The sequence below is a fragment of the Cydia pomonella genome, chromosome 1, assembly GCF_033807575.1.
Source record: "Cydia pomonella isolate Wapato2018A chromosome 1, ilCydPomo1, whole genome shotgun sequence".
In the NCBI taxonomy this organism is placed as follows: domain Eukaryota; kingdom Metazoa; phylum Arthropoda; class Insecta; order Lepidoptera; family Tortricidae; genus Cydia; species Cydia pomonella.
The window spans coordinates 10,741,526-10,761,880 of NC_084703.1; the positions used below are offsets into that span (position 1 = coordinate 10,741,526).

The 20,355-nt window shown below is 36.8% G+C and overlaps 1 protein-coding gene across 4 annotated transcripts in view; it reads left to right on the forward strand.

The window, feature by feature from the left end:
* The first annotated feature begins 2,633 nt into the window (after positions 1 to 2,633).
* The window catches only part of LOC133534407 (neuronal PAS domain-containing protein 2-like), a 93,532-nt gene continuing 75,810 nt past the window's right edge, over positions 2,634 to 20,355 (forward strand). For 3 of the 4 annotated variants that reach the window (XR_009802022.1, XR_009802021.1, XM_061873503.1), the window contains exon 1: positions 12,359 to 12,861. Coding sequence is in view for 2 of the 4 variants with exons in the window: in XM_061873503.1 (XP_061729487.1) it covers positions 12,671 to 12,861 (191 nt within the window). In the remaining 2 variants the exon portion in view is untranslated. Of the gene's footprint in view, positions 3,231 to 12,358; positions 12,862 to 20,355 lie in introns of those variants that run through there. The other variant, XM_061873519.1, reaches the window with a different exon arrangement.

Below are 20,355 nucleotides of genomic sequence, written 5' to 3' on the forward strand. Positions count from 1 at the left end.
TATGGGTGATTTCTGTTCAATATTTTTTTAGTTATTACTGAGTTTTGGTTGTCACTTGGCGATATTTGAGATTAAGACTTTTTTTAATTATAAATACAACTTTGAAGGGGCGGTATTATGCCTATTTGCAAATGCACACCTAAGAAATGTGCTACTTAGGAACCTTTTTTTAGCATAACCTACTTTTGCATTTTATTGGACCATTGAAAAACCTGATAATTGGTAGTTTTGCTGAATTCACTTAGCGTACTAATTACACGACCCAACTCTTATTAGAATTGGTGCACCATTTTAGCTGGTAGGTATAACAACAGTATTTCTATTATTTGTAAATATTTTCTGGCTTGGGTTATTAAACGTGCCACACACATTGTTCTAACTTATTTTAAGTGGATAAGTATATCTGAAAAATTTCAGGTCAATTTTACCATAATGGAAGCGCTTTAGAATTGAGAACTACGCACGACCCTTCAAACGATTATTTCCTGTTTTTTTTTTTACAAACATCTTAAACTCAAAAAACAATAGTTTTATAAGCACAGAACTGAATATGCTACCAAGTCTTCCCTTCCCAGTCGGTTGCTTTATTGTTAGGTTCACTAGCTACAGCCGCTATTTTATTTACTTTTAAGCTTCTAGGCCACGGACGCCGGACGGTTTCATAGCAAACTGGATTGAACTACGTATAACTAGCCTATACTTAAGTACAGATATAGTGAATAATTCTTTACTATCGTATTTTCTCGAGAGAAATGGAGGGATGCCTTGGAGGATAGCCACTATTGAAACCCGAACCATAGGGGCTATTTTTGTGCAATTTTTTTTGCAGTGCACTTTTTATAGTAATCTGTAGATACTATGTATTCAATATGATTGTATTTTTGACCTATAAGTCTTGAAATTAACTGATGTGGTTGAAACAAATGAAGTCTAATCGGAATTTCACACTCAGTATATTAGAGTCGCTTGATTAGTCAAACTTAGCAATATGCATTATTAGTTTTTTTTACGACACCTAGTTCTTTTAAATTAGGTTAAGTTAATTAATAAAGACTCCTTTCCTCCTCCTCGTCCTTCACCTTAAAGATGTTTGTAAAAAAAATTACCTCCTAAAATGTTAAATTGCCAGTTCGCAGTTTGAACATAATCACTTTGTTCTCAGGAAAAAAAACTAGATTTCGAGCAGCTTTGTATCGGACGAGAACCAATATTGATGTCAAACACCTGGACTCTTATTAAATTTATTAAAATATGTTACTACTAAAATATGGCGAAATCTGACACAACCCCCTTCTGAGTGTTGGTAGGAATTCGTGTTTTTTGAGTCTGAATTTGAAGAACTCGACTCGTTTTTACGAAACTCGGTGCTTAAAAAACTTCCGAGTCTTTCAAGTCCCGAGGGGAGTCATTTATTGAGTATTTTTTACGAGAGCTCATAAGGACTCGAGCCTCCGAATAAAGACTCCGTCAACAGTTTCATAGGTTTAACCTAAGTAAAAGTAAATAAATTTTGCGTTATTGTATTATTTGTGTGCTATAACGAACTTATTACTTACTTTAAGACAAAGCATTTCGAAATTTTGCAAACAAAAAATTGAGAGTTCTCTGAAAAGGACTCAAGTCCCTACAAAAGACTCGAGTCTCTAACAAGTTGAAAAAAAAAATGAGACGAGTTTCAAAGCAGAGGACTCAAAGGACTCAAGTCTTAACCAACACTACAAATACTCTTAAGAAAAATAACAATGCAAATTGTCAAGTCATTGTAGGGAATAGCATACCCCCCTAAATAATACCTAAACATTTTGTCTAATATATCCCAGTCACGCGGTTGCCGGGTTTACCTAAGTGATAGACTCAACCATTGCACAGAAAGCGGTTGCTGTCCCTTACGAATGTGGGTAAACGTTTCTAGCAGACTTCATCCAAACTAGGATCGTGTCACTTGGATTATAGACATTGTGGAGTTAAAAGCTCTTGATCGATATACTAATTACACCTCTAACTCGATTGATATTTACAAGTCATTTCGACCGTATCCGCTAAATGAAACCATGATCGCGTGATCTCCGAATACATATAGCTGTTATGAATCAAAAGTTCAAATTACACTAATAATAAGCTCAGAGCCCTACCAAATATTTGTGAATCAAGTACCTGCATAACATCACTTACACCGTGTCACTGAAGCGTTTTGCATTGGGTCCTGTTATAAGCCTTTGACGTTTAATAGGGCCTTTGAGAACATGGCGTTTGATGCAACATGCTTCAGCTTTCATCTGTAGCAAACCTGGTTACATGTAACTGACGCTACATACAGTTTTGTGTGGGACAAACGCGGAGCAAGTTTGATAGGCGGGTATGGAACTTAGTTTAAAGACTGTGATTTCATGGAGATTAATGTGAAACATGTAACCTAGAGTTGGTAAGAAATCGAACAAATGTCTTAATTTAAAGAAGTTGACAAAGTTTTCAAAGAGTACGATTAGCTGTACCTATTAGAAGTCTTTGAGCTGTAAGTAACTATTGGGGTCGTGATTTATAAGGACTCGGGTCCATAAACATTGTCATCAATTTTGAAAGGTTTTTAAAAAGGATTGTTATTTAAAGACTTTGTATTGTTTGTTGTTGACATCTTTAGAAATTACTCGAATATATCTAAAAGACTCAAATCTCATATAAATTAAAAAAAAAATTCAAGCTTCGACCTATCTCGTCTTGAGTCTTCGGGGTCTAGCACAATTAGTGCATAGTGCAACGAGGGGGGTAAGTGAAATATTGGAAACGATCTAGAATGTATAGACTCACGACAGCCGCAGGTTGAAGTATAAGTATTTTACCTATTTGGTTGGCATGAGTTAGTGACATAATTAAAAGTAAAGCTATGCTCCCGTGGGAGTAAAATGGAGTTTAGCTCCCGCTGGACTTGCGTGAAATAGCACGCTTGGTGCGCAAGTGTGATGAAATAGCAATTTTTGCGACGAAGCTAGCAATCACAGTTTGAAATCCTGGTAACGGCGTGTATGTACATCTGACTCTTATTAATTCTGATAGTTTTGCCGAGTATACTGGAATTGACTCGAGCGGTTGTCCACAGAGCCGGCAACCATGACGGAGGCGCGCAGGCCCGGCGTGATCCGGAGTACGCAGGAGTTCATCGAGGCGTCGCCGGCCACTTCGCCCATATCTACTCTGTCCGGAGATGACGACTCTCCCACCGCTTCTAATAACAGGTAACATTCAACCGTATATATGTGAGCTCGAGCGACCCGACAGATTTTAACCTTTTAGACGCAAATGACGGATTAAACCGTTACAGACCACAGAGAAACATAGTGCATAATTATGCATACTCGTAAAGTTCAATTTCGGTTTTGACACTTCGATGACGTGGCGACCGAGTGACAGATTTTTTGTTTGATACAGCGTCGAAAAGGTTAACCACGCATTTCAGAGGGCATATAAAGAGCAAAAAATTATACGACTTTTGGTAAAATTCGGCTAAAATAAAAAAAATTGTGTGTGTTTTCTGCACACGACTCGTTATTTCTTTTTCACGCTACTGTTCGGAAATGTGGCAATGATGGTCTAAAACCAAGCTGGAAAATAGGCGATAGCTGTTGAACCACCACTACTACAATGTTTCATTGTTATCATCAACTGTCATTGGTGATCATTGCTATCATCATCATTGGTGATGGTAAAGAAGAAGAAAACGTGTCGGCCCGCAAACTCAATCGTCCATCTTTCAGCAGTTTTCCGGCTTCTCCTACAATGTCTTGGCAAAATATAAATATTACAACCAGCAAAGTTTTTTTTACCAGATATATTTTCCAAGTAATTTCCCTTAAAACTTTAATTTCTGTCAGTAGGTACGAGTATGACTGAACTAAACCTAGTCACATGGTGGTAGCGTCGCAGTCAAATAGGCGTTTTTCCCTGAGTTATTACAGAAACTTTACAAGGATTGTCATTGTCTCTAAGACAAGATTAATTTCAGTAAACTTTGTATGGCATTTTAGTCTATAAATGCGGTCAAGAACACACGTTTAAAATCTGTCTGGTTATTCGAGCCTTCGGTGTATAAGGCGCCCTATTGGGCGCCAAGAGTCGGGGTCAACAGGCAGGGTTTAACGAAAGCGTGGACAACAGCAACGCCGCCTCACGGAGATGACGTCTCTCTATGCTGTTGCAACTTACATAACTCAAAACCTAGATGGCTCTCATGATTGAAGACGACAATCAAGGGAGGACCGGGGTGAGCCAAAGCAGGCAAAATCTTGTTGCCCATTTTCACTCCACCTCGCCCTATTTATTTATATCTTAAACTCGCCCTCTACTTCCTCAACTTCAATTTTCCTTAACTTCAATTCCATAATATTCCTGAACTTCAAGTAAGAATCATTAAAAACGTATGAGGAGAGGAATGATAATACATATACAAAACATTAGTAGGTACTTGGAACAGATGTCATAATTTATTATCACGTATTCTTGTCTATCTCGTGGTTGGAGAAAGCAATCCTATAATACACATATTCTTAGATATGATTTACTACTTTCAAATGAAAGTCATTTCAAGTACAGAACATGCTTACAAATTTATGTCCTATAAATAGACATGAAGTTAGGTGTCTACCTTCATAAAATTTAATGGGCCTGCTATCGTATCAGTATGCTCTCTGTTTCTAACCCTAAACATACATTTTATCTATTTTGCTGAGAATTTATGAACATCACGCGCAACTTAGTAGTGAGTTGGACGTTTTGTTAACCTATTTCTTCGAGGCTCAGTGGACTGATGTGAGGTCAAGAGATTGCTCGTCACCAGTGGAAAATGTAATAGATTTTATAATCAATAAATTTTCCAAGTTTAACATTGAAAATACATCATATAAAAAAAGAAACATGTGCGTGCAATGATATCACGCCTTCATCATACTCAGCTTACAGAGTAACGATACTGGTCCGTTGTCCTCGCTATACGCCGAAATCGAAGCGACCCATGCAAGGTGTCAAATCCAAATGGAACAGTGAGGGAAAGACTGAAACTTTAATAATTAGGTCACTAAATCTACTTGTTAGAACGTGACAGCGAGAAAAATGCGACCGTGCTCTTTGGAGATAAAAAATTACATGAATTTATTTTGTGCCCCTTAAAAAGCAGTTCGTATGCTGTGACGTGTTTGGGCACCATTTAAAAACGCGATTTAGCACATATTTCTTTGGGGTAATAAACTTACAAATATACGCAGCGTTGTTACGGTTTTTATGAGTATAGGAGTCAACCCATATAGTTTGGCAAGCCATTTCCGCCAGTAGAAAAAGGCGGGAAATTTGAAAAAAGTAGGCGCGCAAGGCCAGTCTTACAAAGTTTGAATTTCACGCCTTTAGCTACTGACAGGGTTTGCCAGACTATAGATATTGGATTTTATATGTGGTGTGGTGTTAATGGGCTATATGCGTGCGCCCGCGAGGAACAGAAAATACGCAATGTTATGACGAAATTAAAAATACGTTTTAACATCTCCGACATCATACCAAAAACAACGTAGGTACTTAGTACGTAATTTGGTCAGGTTCGTTAGTACCCAACAGCGAACAGGTGCTGAACAACAACAATACGTCTTCGTCACTTAAGACTTTTTAGAAGTAGGCAGAAATGAAAAGTGAGACTATGACAAGGACAAACAATAATAGCGCTTTCTCTGCTACTCCTACTGAAAGTTCATAAGACCATTCCAGCCGGTAATTGTCTCCCATCTCCCAGGAGTCATCCAGTAGATCCTAGGTATGAGATTTTGGCCAACGCCACAACCAATTATATATATTTTATAATGTTAACAAAGGAAAACAAAACTTTGTTTTATATTCCGTGCATCGTCTAGTAAAAACTAGTTTTTACTGAAATATGTGTATGTTTCGAACAATTAAATACCTAGTCAAAACTATAATAGTATACACCAAGGCACAATCCAAAGTCAATTTTTGACAGAAAAATCCCATTTAAAACTAATTTTCACCGAGGCCTTACGGAAAACTAGTTTTTAGTGAAAGGGCGATTTCAGTTAGGCGATGCGGGAAACTAATTTTAACTAGGGAAAAAGCGATTTCGCCAAAATCGGCTTCTGACGGTAACACGTGGACTAAGAGTGTAAATCTACCTAATCCATTTTTTTAACAGAGAAATGTGTACCTGTTTTATAGATTTTTATGTCTATATGTTAAAAATAAATAAATTTCAAAAATGGATTTAACAGATATTTAACCTAGATCTACTTCGCGCGAGGAATGTGCGCTGCAGCCGGGCACCTGACGCCGCAAGGTGGGCTTAGCAGTTCGTATTCGTGCGCGAACTATAGTAAATTTACCTATTACCAAAACATCTCATCAATAAATTTTCATAGCATTAACGAAGGCAAATATTCAATATCGAAAAGGCTGCGTGTTCACTATGAGAAATGCTAGGAAGCGCGCCGCATATCTCTGGTGGAAATGCAACCTAAAGCACCAAATAGGATTCCCAAGGCTCGAAATCGGTTTTAAAAATACCGGTAAATACCGGTTTACTTCGGTTTTCCTCTGAACTTTTATAAGTACGCGAACGTATGAGGAACTTTATTGTAACTTAAATAAAAAAAAACGGTTTATTTAAAGAGTGACGTAAAGGCTGGTCGGCCTAGTGGTGTGCCACGTAAACATAGACATCGACATAGGAAGAAACCGGTTTAAAAATAACGGATTTTCGAGAGAAACCGAAATTAGAAGGTTTTGCGCCAAGTACATGATAACTAGAGCACTTTACTATTGCGCTTGTCTATAGAAATTTTGTAATTAGCTAATTTTATGATGATATTGTTTATTGTTTACTTGCTTTGATAGCGTCACCAAATGACCAATGAGCCATTATTATCGTTTTTATTACAAGCTTTTATTTAACTTGCCCTGCAAGTATGTATGTTAGTTAGTGTGGGTCAAATCTTGGCAGCTAAATTTGACCCACTTTCCGCTTTCCGATCGAGGTGAAATAATGCATACAAATCGGATGATAAATCATATGATATCTTGTAGTTGATCTGATAAGGAAGACAGGAGGTGGCCATGGGAACTCTGTCATAAAACAACGCAAAATAATTGTGTTTGGGGTTGTTAGAATTGCCTCGATGAGCACTACTTCCTTTTCACTGGCAACTACTGTTGCCAGTGAAAAGGAAAGTACAGTAAGCGATAAAAGCTAACAATATATTTTTTTCCCAAAAACTTATTTTCTTTGAGATGTTTACCCTCCGACGTCTAAACTCTCACTGACACGCCTCGACGCAAACAGGCACTAAGGCTTATCTGTCACGCCGTCTTAAGGCGGTTATTACACGGGATGTTAATCGCACGTTCGCTTTGAAGTTTGAGCGAGACAACGCTATGAGCCACGAGCGAATCGCATCCAGTGTGCTGACCGCCGAAGTAAGCAAATTGACAAAATTTTGGTTGGTTGTAGAGACCTATACAAAAGTAATAAATAAAATTCATTGGAAATTGCCAATACTGTAAACAAACCAATTCACCTTCATTATTTCGTAATCAGTCGAGTTTTGATACTTAATGAGTATCATTAAGTATCAAAACTCATAGATACAGATCCAGATAGATACAGATCCAGACCTTGAAACTTAAAACGTACTACAAAGCGCGAACCAGTGACATTACTGTTTGGCCAGACAGGAACGAGCCCTGCAGATCAGAATTATGAGTCACTCATAACAAAAACTTAAAACGTAAAAATGGAAAATAGTTATTTGTTTCAGGGGGCAAAGTTGTTGTGTAACCGCTCCTGCTAATATTGATACCCAAGCAAGGGAAAGGCAAGCGAGTGCCTTTCCCACTATTGTGGATAAAATGCAACTTTCCCATTAGTTTTTGAACAGTCAAGAGAGCTCAAAAGGGATAAAATAAAATATTATTTGTTTTATACGCTCTAGCAGCTGATATGTTTGAAGTCACTTTTGCTAACTGCATTCAAGTATTGAGGTATGCGTGTCTGAGCTGCTGGGTGAAAAATACATTTCGGTCCTTTAAAACTTTACTTCCTTCGTAGCTTATCAAGCCGTCTACTACAGACAGTACTTTAAGACTTTTTATTAAATCCTGCCAAGTGAGCCGCTAAGGTTCCTTGTGTTGTGGCGAAACGGGAAAATAAATATTTATAATTGTTTAATAAAGGTGTAACCAACAAGCAGCCATAAATAAAACCTTTTAATGTCTTTGTTATTAAGGTACATTTTAAACTAAGACATATTTATTGATTAGAAACCGGCCTTATGCGCGTGGACCAAGCATATTTCAAACAAAAGGGCGCGTCTTCACAGCACTTATGCCTTTTTGATGAAATGATACGTTTTATTAACTTTTAGCTACATACACGTTACGTGTATGGAACACTCCCTTTCATTTTAACATAAACGAGGTATAGGCTTACAAACATATGTATGTGTTTGTTCCAAATTTCAACGGACATGACGAAACTCTAAATGTTTTGTCTTTGCGATTGCCTACAGTGCTTTAACTACCTACCTCCGCTGTCTTGGCCGGGTGAACGGAGCGGGGGAGTGGTCGCATGCGACGGATTTTTGACGGAATATTAGCCCGCGGGCGGGCACCCGCTCCGCGCAAGACAGCGGAGGCACTACTACTACTAGTATTATATGGACTATGCTACTACATATGCATTATGTTCTTTAAGCTAAATTAAAATAGTTCATCAAATAAACAGCTCAGTAAACAAAACTTCACTCATGAAATTGTTATTGAAAAGAATGTATTGTATGCTAACATCACTCACTCGCACTCTTTGGATAGTTTATGCACGCTAGCGTGACAGGTCTAGAGAAATTCACCACGCATTTTGAATGGGAATAAATATGGACAGGTAAAAATCGTTAATTTCGATTCGGTTTGTAATGAAATCTGGCCTATAACCGCGAAAATCAAAGTTCGTCAATTGCGGGCATTTTTCTCTGTCACTCTAATTACGTCTTAGTGAGAGTAAAAGAGAAAGATCCCGCAATTTGGAAATTCGATTTTTGCGGTAGGCCCCCTGAATCCTAAACGCTTCGGGTTTTTGATAGCACGGTAAGCCTAGCAGGCGGAGTTCGTATAAAGATTACTTATAACTTTCACTCATAATTTCTAATTCAAAAACTACGTAACTTAATATATTTTAAATACTAGAAATAACTGTCGACATCGTGTTTTTTAACATAATGGGAACATACTAAATTCTGTTAAAATGTTTTGGAGCACCTAATGTGTAAGTGTAATCTACTATATCTAATGACGAATCTATTGTATTTGTATTACACGAATTGAGTTTTTTAAGTCGTGTAAAAAAGAAGTAGTTAAGACACGAGTTTGCTTTGCCATACTAACGGAGAAAGTAATAATAATAAATAAATAATGAGGCATTGGGATGTGACGACCCCATCGCCCGCTGCGCTGGTTTTACCAGTGCCCCTTGTGGCAAGCTGTCGGGGAGTAGCGAACCAACGTACAAAGTACGTACGAGTGCGCAAAGGTTGGGTAGGACAGGATTCTCTGGCTTTCCTTAGCCAACCGTTCAGAGGCGAGTTGCGATAGCTGCGTTCTCGAGGGTAGATGTGGAAACATAAGTGACGAGTTGGCTATGTGTTTAAAGTCCAGTGACACCTTTCTACATCCTGGGGGGGAGCCATTTTATTAGACAGGAGTCCGTCCGGTTATAAATTAGTATTTAGTCCATCGATTTTACCCAATAGCCTAGTTCATTTTAGATTTCATCAACTCTAAATAGGCCTTACACCCTGGCGGGTGCTGCCTCTGCGTGCGTCCCATGACACGGACAAGTGCAGCATCCGCTCAGTGTACCCCTTACATTTCATTAAATTGTCAAAATGGTCTCTAAGTGTTGGCTTTGGCTTCATACACTCCACCAAATGACTGAAACCTCATTGTTCTGTGATGAGAGATATACGAATAAAAAAAATCATAGGACATCTTACACAAAGTAAAGCTAAAGAACGCTACTATTGTGGTTACTCAGACAACAATATATATAATATACAAAGACTTAAATATGTGGGAAGACACTCATGATTCAAAACAAATATCTGTGCTCGTCACACAAATAAATGCCCTGACCGGGGTTGGAATTCGAACCCAGGACCATCGGCTTCATATAGAGGTCACATTACTACAAGGCCAGACCCATCATCTAAACTGAACTTATGCGCGTAAAATTTGACTGAAACTACATCAATGAAGAAGAATAAAAAATCTTTCGATTTGTAAGTAATTGAAAGCTGCAAAGTTGTAAACCAAAAAGAACATTTGCACGGTCTTTATGAGTAAATTCTGATCGTCGCGAGAAATAAATACATAAATATTAGGACATTATTACACAAATTGACTAAGTCCCACAGTAAGCACAATAAGGCATGTGTTGTGGGTACTTAGACAACGATATAAGTATATAATATATAAATATTAATAAATACTTTAAACACATAAAAACACCCATGACTCAGGTACAAATATCAATGCTCATCACACGACACGAATAAATGCCTTTACCAATTGAACCCGGGACCACTTGCAAAAAAAATATGTGTGTGCCCTTAAATGGGAAAATATTTGAACTAAGAATAGGAAATGAGATCCTAAATATCGGTTATATAAAATGTTAGTAGATCTGTACCTCTAGTGTAAATTTCATTCGATAGCGTATCGTAACGTACGCGTTTAAGTCTCATTTTAATGGGATTTTGAACAGTGCGCCAAGCGGGACGTTTTGGAAACTCAAAGAGCGAGTGTAAATTATAAGTACGGTTAATGTTTCATGACTAGAATTTTTTTTTATTGTTGCTAAAAAGTGAAAATGAAAGATGAGTGAAAAGTGCAAATTAATTCAAAATTAGAACACCAGCCGCTAAAAAATTACCTACATTTAAGTATTATGCCTAAAAGACCGAAGAACTTAAAGATTGACTTCCAAACAATCTCCGATATCTTGATATTTTTCTAAGAAAAGTTTGAGAAACACGTTAATTGCTTTACCTTGGCACGACAAAGTGTGAACTTACTAGAACTTTTTAAGAAGGAAATTGATTTTTTCCAGTTCATTTCTTTGAGTTTCGGAAAAAATACTGACGTCTTCAGTTAAGAGATCATGGGCAGATTCCAATTCCTGTCTGTACTTAAATCATATTAATTAATTATGACGACCTGTCTGGTAGTAGACCCTGCCTATGAACCCGGTGGTCCCGGGCTTAAATCCTGGTAAGGGCATTTATTAGTGTGATGAGTACAGATATTTATACCTGAGTCATGGATGTTTCCTATGTATTTTAGTATTTATAAATACTATAAACACATAAAAACACCCATGACTCAGGAACAAATATCCCTTTATATAGTATTTATATTATTATATATATCGTTATCTAAGTACCCACAAAACAAGCCTTATTTAACTTACTGTGGAACGTAGTCAATTTGTGTAATAAGTTTCCATAATATTTATTTATTTATCATACGTCTAAAGTGAACAGGATTAATTTTTGGCCAGAATTCGGACTTACCACACGAACGTCCGCATTTTCCCTAAAAAAGTTATTTATTCCTAAGGCGAGCAACCCCCCATCCTAACTGCTCAACAATATTATCTCTTGTTAGGTAAAAGTCAATATATTTAATAAACGATATCAGTGTACAGTCAGCATCAATAGTAGCGCATGAAACAACGCGCCAAAAGTATCTGACATCCCGGATAACTTTTCCAAATATAGATAAATTTCTAAAATTCACGTTCAAAATTATATATTTTACGGTCTTAGTTGTTATATATTAAAGACACCACTTTTTGTTAAGCCGTTACAGAATGGTAGGTACTTATGAAGCGTTATTTGATCCGCTACTTTTGATGCTGACTGTACGTTTCGAAACGAGTATATATCCCTAAACTGAACTAAAATTATAACTATTTACGACGTGGTAGGTAAGCACTAAATAAATTCAAGAACTGTGAAAACCTGCAATCATTGCTCTTGAGTGTATAATAACGTAGGCAGGCATTAAAATACGACTTGATGTGCAACAATATTGCAACTCTAGGCACTCGAGTCAAATAGTACACAATAACTACCAACTTACTTATTATACTTGTTAGTAGCGACTTAGCGAGTTGCCAATTAGCAGCCAAGTCTCACTAAAAATATTGATCATGCTCGACTAGGGACTTTTTATTTCACGCTTCTTAGTGGTCACTGCAATTTCATAGGAGTGAGATATACCTACTTTAAAGTGCTTTAACGTTGCCCTATCGAATATACGGTTCGTTCCGATTTAATTAGTCGAAGTGCATCGCGTGTCGCTACGGTCAAGCGAAAAGTCGGGGTTGACATCTTAATATAATAACTAAAAGAAGTGTGAACAGTGTATGACAGCCGTTTATCAGTCGCCGGCTAACTACGTAAATACATAGTGTACGTAGGAGTGCATCGTGGCCAGATAAAGGATTTGCAGTATGTTTATGCGTTGGGGAGACGAGGCGGGCGGGGAGCCGGCAGTGCGCGCGCGAGTTGCCCGCGATGCACGCGTGCCGCCCGCCGCTGCGTAGTATTCCTTGCACCACGAGGGGCACACCATGGCCGAGTGGGCTCTCAGTCGCGAGTGGCCCGATCGGACCTGCCAGCCTCAGTTCCAGCGCTACGACTACTTCCAGCAGCTCCCGCCGCTGCCGTTCGAGTCGCAAGCGCAGGCGTTCGCCCCGATGCAGAACTCCGGCCAGCTCCCGGGCTTCATCGCGCCCGGCATGCTGCCGGTCCAGCCCAGAGGGTAAGTTCTACATAAGCTTCCCGGTGGCGGTTTCATTCGACATTAGGATTTTACCGAAGCCGTCGTAAAAAAGGTAAGTTTGTAAAGATATAATTTTTTTGCTGTATGCAAAAAAGACTCTTTAGAAGGCTCTTACATGTCATTCAATTGTTAATAATTAATTGTCTTACGGCCTTGACGTGTAATTATTATTTCTACAATTGTTTGACCGAGCGTAAACTTTAATAAACAAGGTTTTTCAATTTTATGTATGTAGGTATTTTGTATTCTTTATTTGCTCATAATTACTTTCACTTCAGTCATAAAAATATAATAGATTAATAACGACATGTCCCATAAATTATCAGCTCTAAATATAGCTCGATAAGTAGTCGCTACGGTGTGGCTTTAGGTTTTAGTTTAGGTGTTTATAATTTAACGGTTACTAACAAGTAACAAGAATCGTCTAATATTGTTTTGAATGTTTAACTGGAGTGTCTCATTACCAATGTTGTGTAGGAATGTTGTTTTTTATTGAGCAAGCGGAGCGGAGGTCTCCGTTTCGACTTGGACAAAAATGGTTTCGTGTGTCTGGATGTTCCCCTACAAATCGCATTTCTCAACCGATGTTCGTGAAGTTTTGTGAGCGGGTTCCATATTTAAAATTATATATAATGTTATTATTTTTATTTCTTTCCAAATGGTGCTTTTGGGGTCCTGGAGGTTTTCGAGATCACAGAGCCACTATCTTATAAATATAAAAGACTGGAGGGAAATTATAGGCTGCTCTAAATTACATATAATTTCCCGGTCGTATTGGAAATATCATACAGCAGAGTTAATATGATCACGGTGAGAAATCGGAGTCACTATAAAACAGGAAGACCATTATGAACATTAACGCGGCGTCTAGGTGAAACTGGCCAGTGCTTGTTGCCAACTCCCGCTATTATGTATGTTTTCTCACACACCATTTAGAAACAGTTATCAAATACATTAACACTACGGGGATAAATAACTAAACTTTATCGACTTTTCGTTATATGTAGTAATACAAACCACCTAGTTAAGAAATTAAGGTACGTATACGTACACTCATAGAGATGCACGCATTTATGCGTGTAACCCATAAGAGTCGAGTAGGCATAACCATATAGTGAATTTATATATCTTTCATATTATTTTTAACGTGTATACGATGTGAACATCATAATATACACGTTTATGATGTGAATATCATATACACGTTTACTGCATGATATGAAATTTTAGTATTATAAAAAAAAACAATTAATATGAAACGGAAACATTACAAAGTAAGCAATAGAGTCATTAAGTATAGAATCATGCAATTATCTGTTGTCATGCTTAATTCCCAACTAATATATAACTTTAGTATTTAATGAGGCTTCATTTGGTTGATAAGTTAACGACATGTAGCTTGATGGTTGTAGATAAGGCTTGTTAGTAACTGTATTAGGCTCCTAATTGTTGTGTAAGGGTTATTTGACTTTTAACATTTTATTTATTTATTGAAGTCGGGTCACAGTGCAATATTATGGTACCATCGAGCTGATCTAATGATGGAGGCAAGAGGTGGCATATGGCATAGGAACTATTTATGTGATAAAATAACGCAACCTAATTATGTTTGGGCTTTTTAGAATGTTTCGATGAGTATTAGTTGCCTGTGGAAAGAAAAGGAGCGTGTAATGATCGATATAAAAATATCAAATATATTTTCTGTCGATAAGTATATCAACATCTAATAGAATTTCAGGAAATATAACCACTCATTTGATATAATATACATGTGGTATATTATTAAAACGTTTCATATTATTTTATATAATTATCTTTTGGTATACCACGTATTTGTTGCAACGCAACGATCATGTGATATAAGGATATTTAACTATACTAGTTTTATTATATAAGTATTATACGGTATAAAATAAATAAAATTAAAAGTGTGCGTTGCCATCAACTTTAAATCTCAAAAATCATCTAATACTTCATTTAAAAATACATCAATTATTGTTTGCAAGTTGCGTTTTTTATACCTAATCTAAACTACTTTTCTTCAGAGATTGTACAACCGGCTTTATTTAATACATGTAAATAAATGTTCAAACTATTTCCGCTATAAAAAGTATACCTATAATCCTATTAGAGATAGTGGTTTCATTTCGCTTTTGTTTTTACCGATATATATAGACTATCTACAATATTAAATACCTTTATTCAATACCGCTATTCATTGCACTTGAAAGTAAAGATGTCAATCAGATACTACTACTAAAACACAACAAATAGGTGTAATATTGTAACGTCACGCGATAACATATAGCTGGCAGAGGTATTATTACTAGGCACTGAATAAGAAATTACTATTATTAGGTACTGAATAAGAAAATTAATTTACGACGTATAATATTTCAGTTTTCTGTAAGTCTGAAGTATTATGACAATTTAGCATTACGGCAAACCACAACATATTCGAAGAAACAAATAAAGAAGTGTATTGATATTGACATGTATTACAGGTAATGGTTTTTAAGGGTAACATCTCAAACACAGGAATTGTTGTCTAATGGAAAAATCGCTAATATACATGAATACCGTTATTGATTATACCGGTAATCAAAGCTTTAGTGATATAAATAGCGAAATAGAACTATAACCGGTCGGATGGCGTTCTAAAAGTTTTAATTATGTGTCGAAAGATGGCAGTAAATTTGCTGTGGCTACTGTAACCGGTTATACCTAATTTAAAACCGGTAGTCAGAATACCGGTAACGATCCCTGCTTTTCTTTTATTTTATGTAGGGGTCGCAGTTCTAACCTAACCTAGTATTCTGGTAGTGGTTTGTTTTGTGTAATGCTCGCAATCCTAACCTAACCTAACCTACTTTTCTGGTAGCGGCTTTTGTGTAGGGGTCCCAGTTCTCTTTTTACAAGCGAGTAAAACAGAAGTTTCTCGAGAAATACACGTCGTTAGAGCCATTTTTATACTGATTGAAATAATCATTTTCACTACACTAGTTGGTAAAAGCTCTCTTGCTTGTTCAAAAACTCACGAAAAAGTTGCATTTTAGCCACATCTGAGGCAAAGTAATCTGATGTAAATTTGAGTTAAATGATGATTTTGATAAGTAAGTACTTATTTTAATGTTCGTTTGAATTTAGTTTGGTTTTATTTTGTTTGATATTTTATACGTTTTTAATTTTGTGTTTCACTCGGTGGCAATATTTCTTTAACCCTCGTGTCTTGAAACTCGCTACGCTCGTGGTTCACTTTTGGAATCTTTTGTTTGCTCGGGTATCAATATTAGCACGAACGGTTAAACAACTATTTTGCCCCCATGTTAAACAAATAACTATTATCTAATTACAAATGTGTATTGCTTGTTTAGCAGTTTAGAATATAAACAAAATACCACAGGTCCAGAATGACGCTTACGCTTAAAGAATATGAACATTTCACGAGTGCAAAACAGGCAGGCTATAAATGAAAACACGTGACCACTTTCGAGCGTCATAGCGGCCACTAGTGGCCGCTAGTGGCCGCATGAATATATCAAGACATTAGGTTAGTGGACTGGAAAATATGAAAAGCTAAATGAGATACGGTGGGTGATTATATCATGGAATAAACGGACAGACAGACGGACATGACGAATCTATAAGGGTTCCGTTTTTTGCTATTTGTCTAAGGAACCATAATATACTGTTACAAAAGCAAATAATTTAGCCAATTAGATATTACCTCTGAATTAAATACTTCCAATGAGATTAGTCATCATTCCGACTTTGGTCGCACTTTTGATGTTTGACAGGCAATCTTGTACATTGTAGATCTGTGTTAAATATTGTAAAAAAAAGCGTTTGTAACGAGTCATTTCTTTACATGTACAAATATTGACGGGTCGGTAATGGTTAATAACCTTGCACTTTTTTCCTTGGGTAAAAAACGGTTGAGGGGCCAACACTGCTTACCCCTCAAAGAGACGACGGGCAGGGGAAACACTGACCTGCCTACTCTCTATTTCTACCTAGTTTTACCTACCAGGACAACTAGGTACAGTATCATTTCGCTTATTCATATATTATAATTATTAGAAAATGTACCTACTCTTTTTACCCGTTTGTTGAACATTTAAAAAAGATGTACCCAATAAGGCAATTCATGAAATTTTAATTTTTCAATTAGTCATATTTTCATTATATTTTCCTGTTTCGCTACCTACAATTTCTTCAAATGATTAATGAATAACACACTGAAGATATTTATTTATAATTACTAGCGGAAACTCTTAAATCTGATACCGTACCAGAATGCCTGAAAACTCGCCTCTTTAATCAATGTGTGCTCAGAGCTCAATGAGGATGCGGGGTGTTAGTAACGCGCAAGTAACACCTGTGGAATTGGAGGCGTCCAATAGACTACGGAGACTCTTCACCATCAGGCGGGCCGTATGCTTGTTTGTCACTGACGTAGTATAAAAAAAAATGTGTCCTGCCCACCATGACATGGGGTGCCGAGACATGGCTCATCAAGCAGGCTTTGCATAACCCACAACTAGCTCAGAGAGCCATGGAGCGCACCATGCCCGGCATTAATCTTCAAGACCGAGTGAAGGATGTCGAGATCCAACCTCGCACCAACGTCATTACCAAGCTTAAATGGAATTGGGCGGGACAGGTTGCTAGGTAGTGATGGCAGGTGGATCAAAATGTTGACGGATTGGTGGCCACATACTGATAAAAGAAGCGCTTAGCGTCCATTGGCTCGTTGGGTGGATAACATCCGAAAAATCGCGGAACACGTCTGGATGAGACTAGCCCACTACAGGGATAAGTGGCGTACACGGAGAGATGCCTATGCTCAGCAGTGGGTGATAAAAGGCTAAAATGATGATTAATTCAAATTTAAACGAGTATACTTTTCTTTTATTATGAAATTATTTAGAATAGAATAGAATAGAATAGTTTATTGCATATCACATTACAAGCATGGATGGAATGGAACATATAGGTATATACATGTGACACCCTGTAAGGGCACAGCAATATAAGAGGGCTACAGTAGGTGATTAAATTACAATTATTTCGCACATCATTAAAATAATATTACACATACATTCACGCATGATCATTTGATTGTATTATAACATTATTTCCTTACATAAACGAAGCACGGTAATATTTTCATTTACTGACTTTATCAAAATATTCATTAAGATTATAAAAACATCCGTTAATTAAAAACAGCTTTAGGTGTTTTTTAAATTGACCTACATTGTCCAGATCTTTGATAGAGTTTGGGAGGTGGTTGTAGATTTTCATAGACATATAATGTGGGTTACTTGTGACAAGTTTTAATTTTTACATACATTGGTCAATTTGCATATTTGTCACCTTAACGAGAGCTTAATTTTGTACAAACTTGTATTCAATTATTTTGATAATTTAAAAATACTACAAATATTACTAACACCTTATAAAACAAAGTCCCCTGCCGAGTTGTTCGTCTGTATGTATGTGTGTTCGCGATAAACTCAAAAAGTAATGAACCGATTTTCAAAATTGAGTGATTTTTGACGAAGGTTTAATTGCATAATTTGTTAACCCACGTGAAAAACCGGGCGGGTCGCTAGTATACGTATTTAAAAACCATACATTTTCAAAATATTCATAATTGTGAACCTAAAATATAGTGCTGTAAAATGTGCCTACTTTGCTCTAAAATACGAAATTTAAGTTAACATTTAAATTTACTATATTGTGGTAGGTATATTGATATATATACACCGATTTAAAGTAGACCATCACTACTATCATGGTCTAACACTGAAATAAGCTTGTGATATAGTTTTCATGTATATACACTGTTGAAGCACAATTACCCAGTGTGCAGCAAAGTAGGCACATTTTACGGTAACGGCAACAATCATGAAACGTTTAAGAGGAAAGGGGACGGCCGCTTCTCCATACAAACGTAGTCCCCATTTTCATCCCTGAATATTAACAATATCGAAAATATTTTTATGTTGTTTGCTGTATTTTTTCCATAGCTATGCCCCTTTTTCTTGAGCGAAACACAAATTTCATATAAAAATATTAAATTATCTTAACTTTTATAATAATTACAAATTTGAAAATATCTACCTAAAAAATCACCGGTCCATCTGTTTGGTAATATGGAGTTGAAACTCAGGTCTATTGTCTCCCTGATTCCTATATTTCTAAACCCTCAAGTGAATCAAAATTATAGGATTAGTATTATTCCCTTTCCGTTGACCTAGAACTGTGAAATTTGGCAAGTAATACCGTCTTATACTACAGGTATAGGGAAAAATCTGAAAACTATACATTTGTAGTTAAATCATAAATTGCTGTACTATCTACAATATCTACTTGGTGGGCGAGGGTCGACTCGGATTGTCCGGTTTTTTATGATTATTGTGTACTGTAATTTAATTTATTAACCAATTTGTCGGACTTTCACGATTTTTACACATTATTATTTACTTTACGGCACAAAGTTGACATCTGCATCTTCTAACTGCGCGATAAGTTTATAATTGGTCATTTATACTCGATTTTATCACTTACCTCATACAGTCCCTAGCTATCAAAAAGTAAAGTGTGAGGGGGCGAGGGGGATGAGAAGTAACATACTCGTATTTCGAATCCGAATATGCCTCTAGGTGCACAGCGCAGGCCTTCGCGTGAACAAACAACAGGCGTGGGTAGGCCAAATTAATGAATTCTGAGTAACGCTTCAATCTACCCCTACATAGTGATTGCCGTACAAGTTCCGGTTTGTTGAAATTGCAATGTGCAATAATACTAATCCTACTAATAGGTATTACCTACTATAACTATAAAAGTTTGTATATTTGAATGTTTCGCTTGTGACACAACAACGCATGAACGTAGGTATTTGAGAGACCTAGTCTAAAGCAAGTTTAGTTAGTTTTTAGTCCAACAAATGTACTTATATCTAAACAAAAAAACATATAATAAGTCTACCAACTGTTTATTACACTTTTTTATTATGACAAAGTAGCAAGTTATTTCTATTAAATGATACGTCTCATTAACTAAAATTACCTATATTAAGGCGGTTTTCACATTGGATGTGGATTCGCACATAGCGCTGTTACGCTCATACAACGGAGCAACGTGCGAATTCGCAAGGAGGAGATTGCCGATGCATGAATGGAATACAAGCCACCCTTAGGGGTGTTTAGAGACGTATTGAACAAATTGTAATATGACGACAATGCAGATCATGTTTTACCAAGTTAATTAACTATTCATCGCGGGATAGCGTAAATTATTGAGATTAGTTTCGTGATTTGGCGTTATTTTCGAAGCAATGTAAATACTTACTATAAACGTTTTAACTAGTTTTTCCCATGCCTGAGAGAGAGCCTGAAATCCAGCGGACGTTAACGTTATTTTAGAATATAAGCCCTTAAAAGACAATAGAGGCGTGTTTAGATA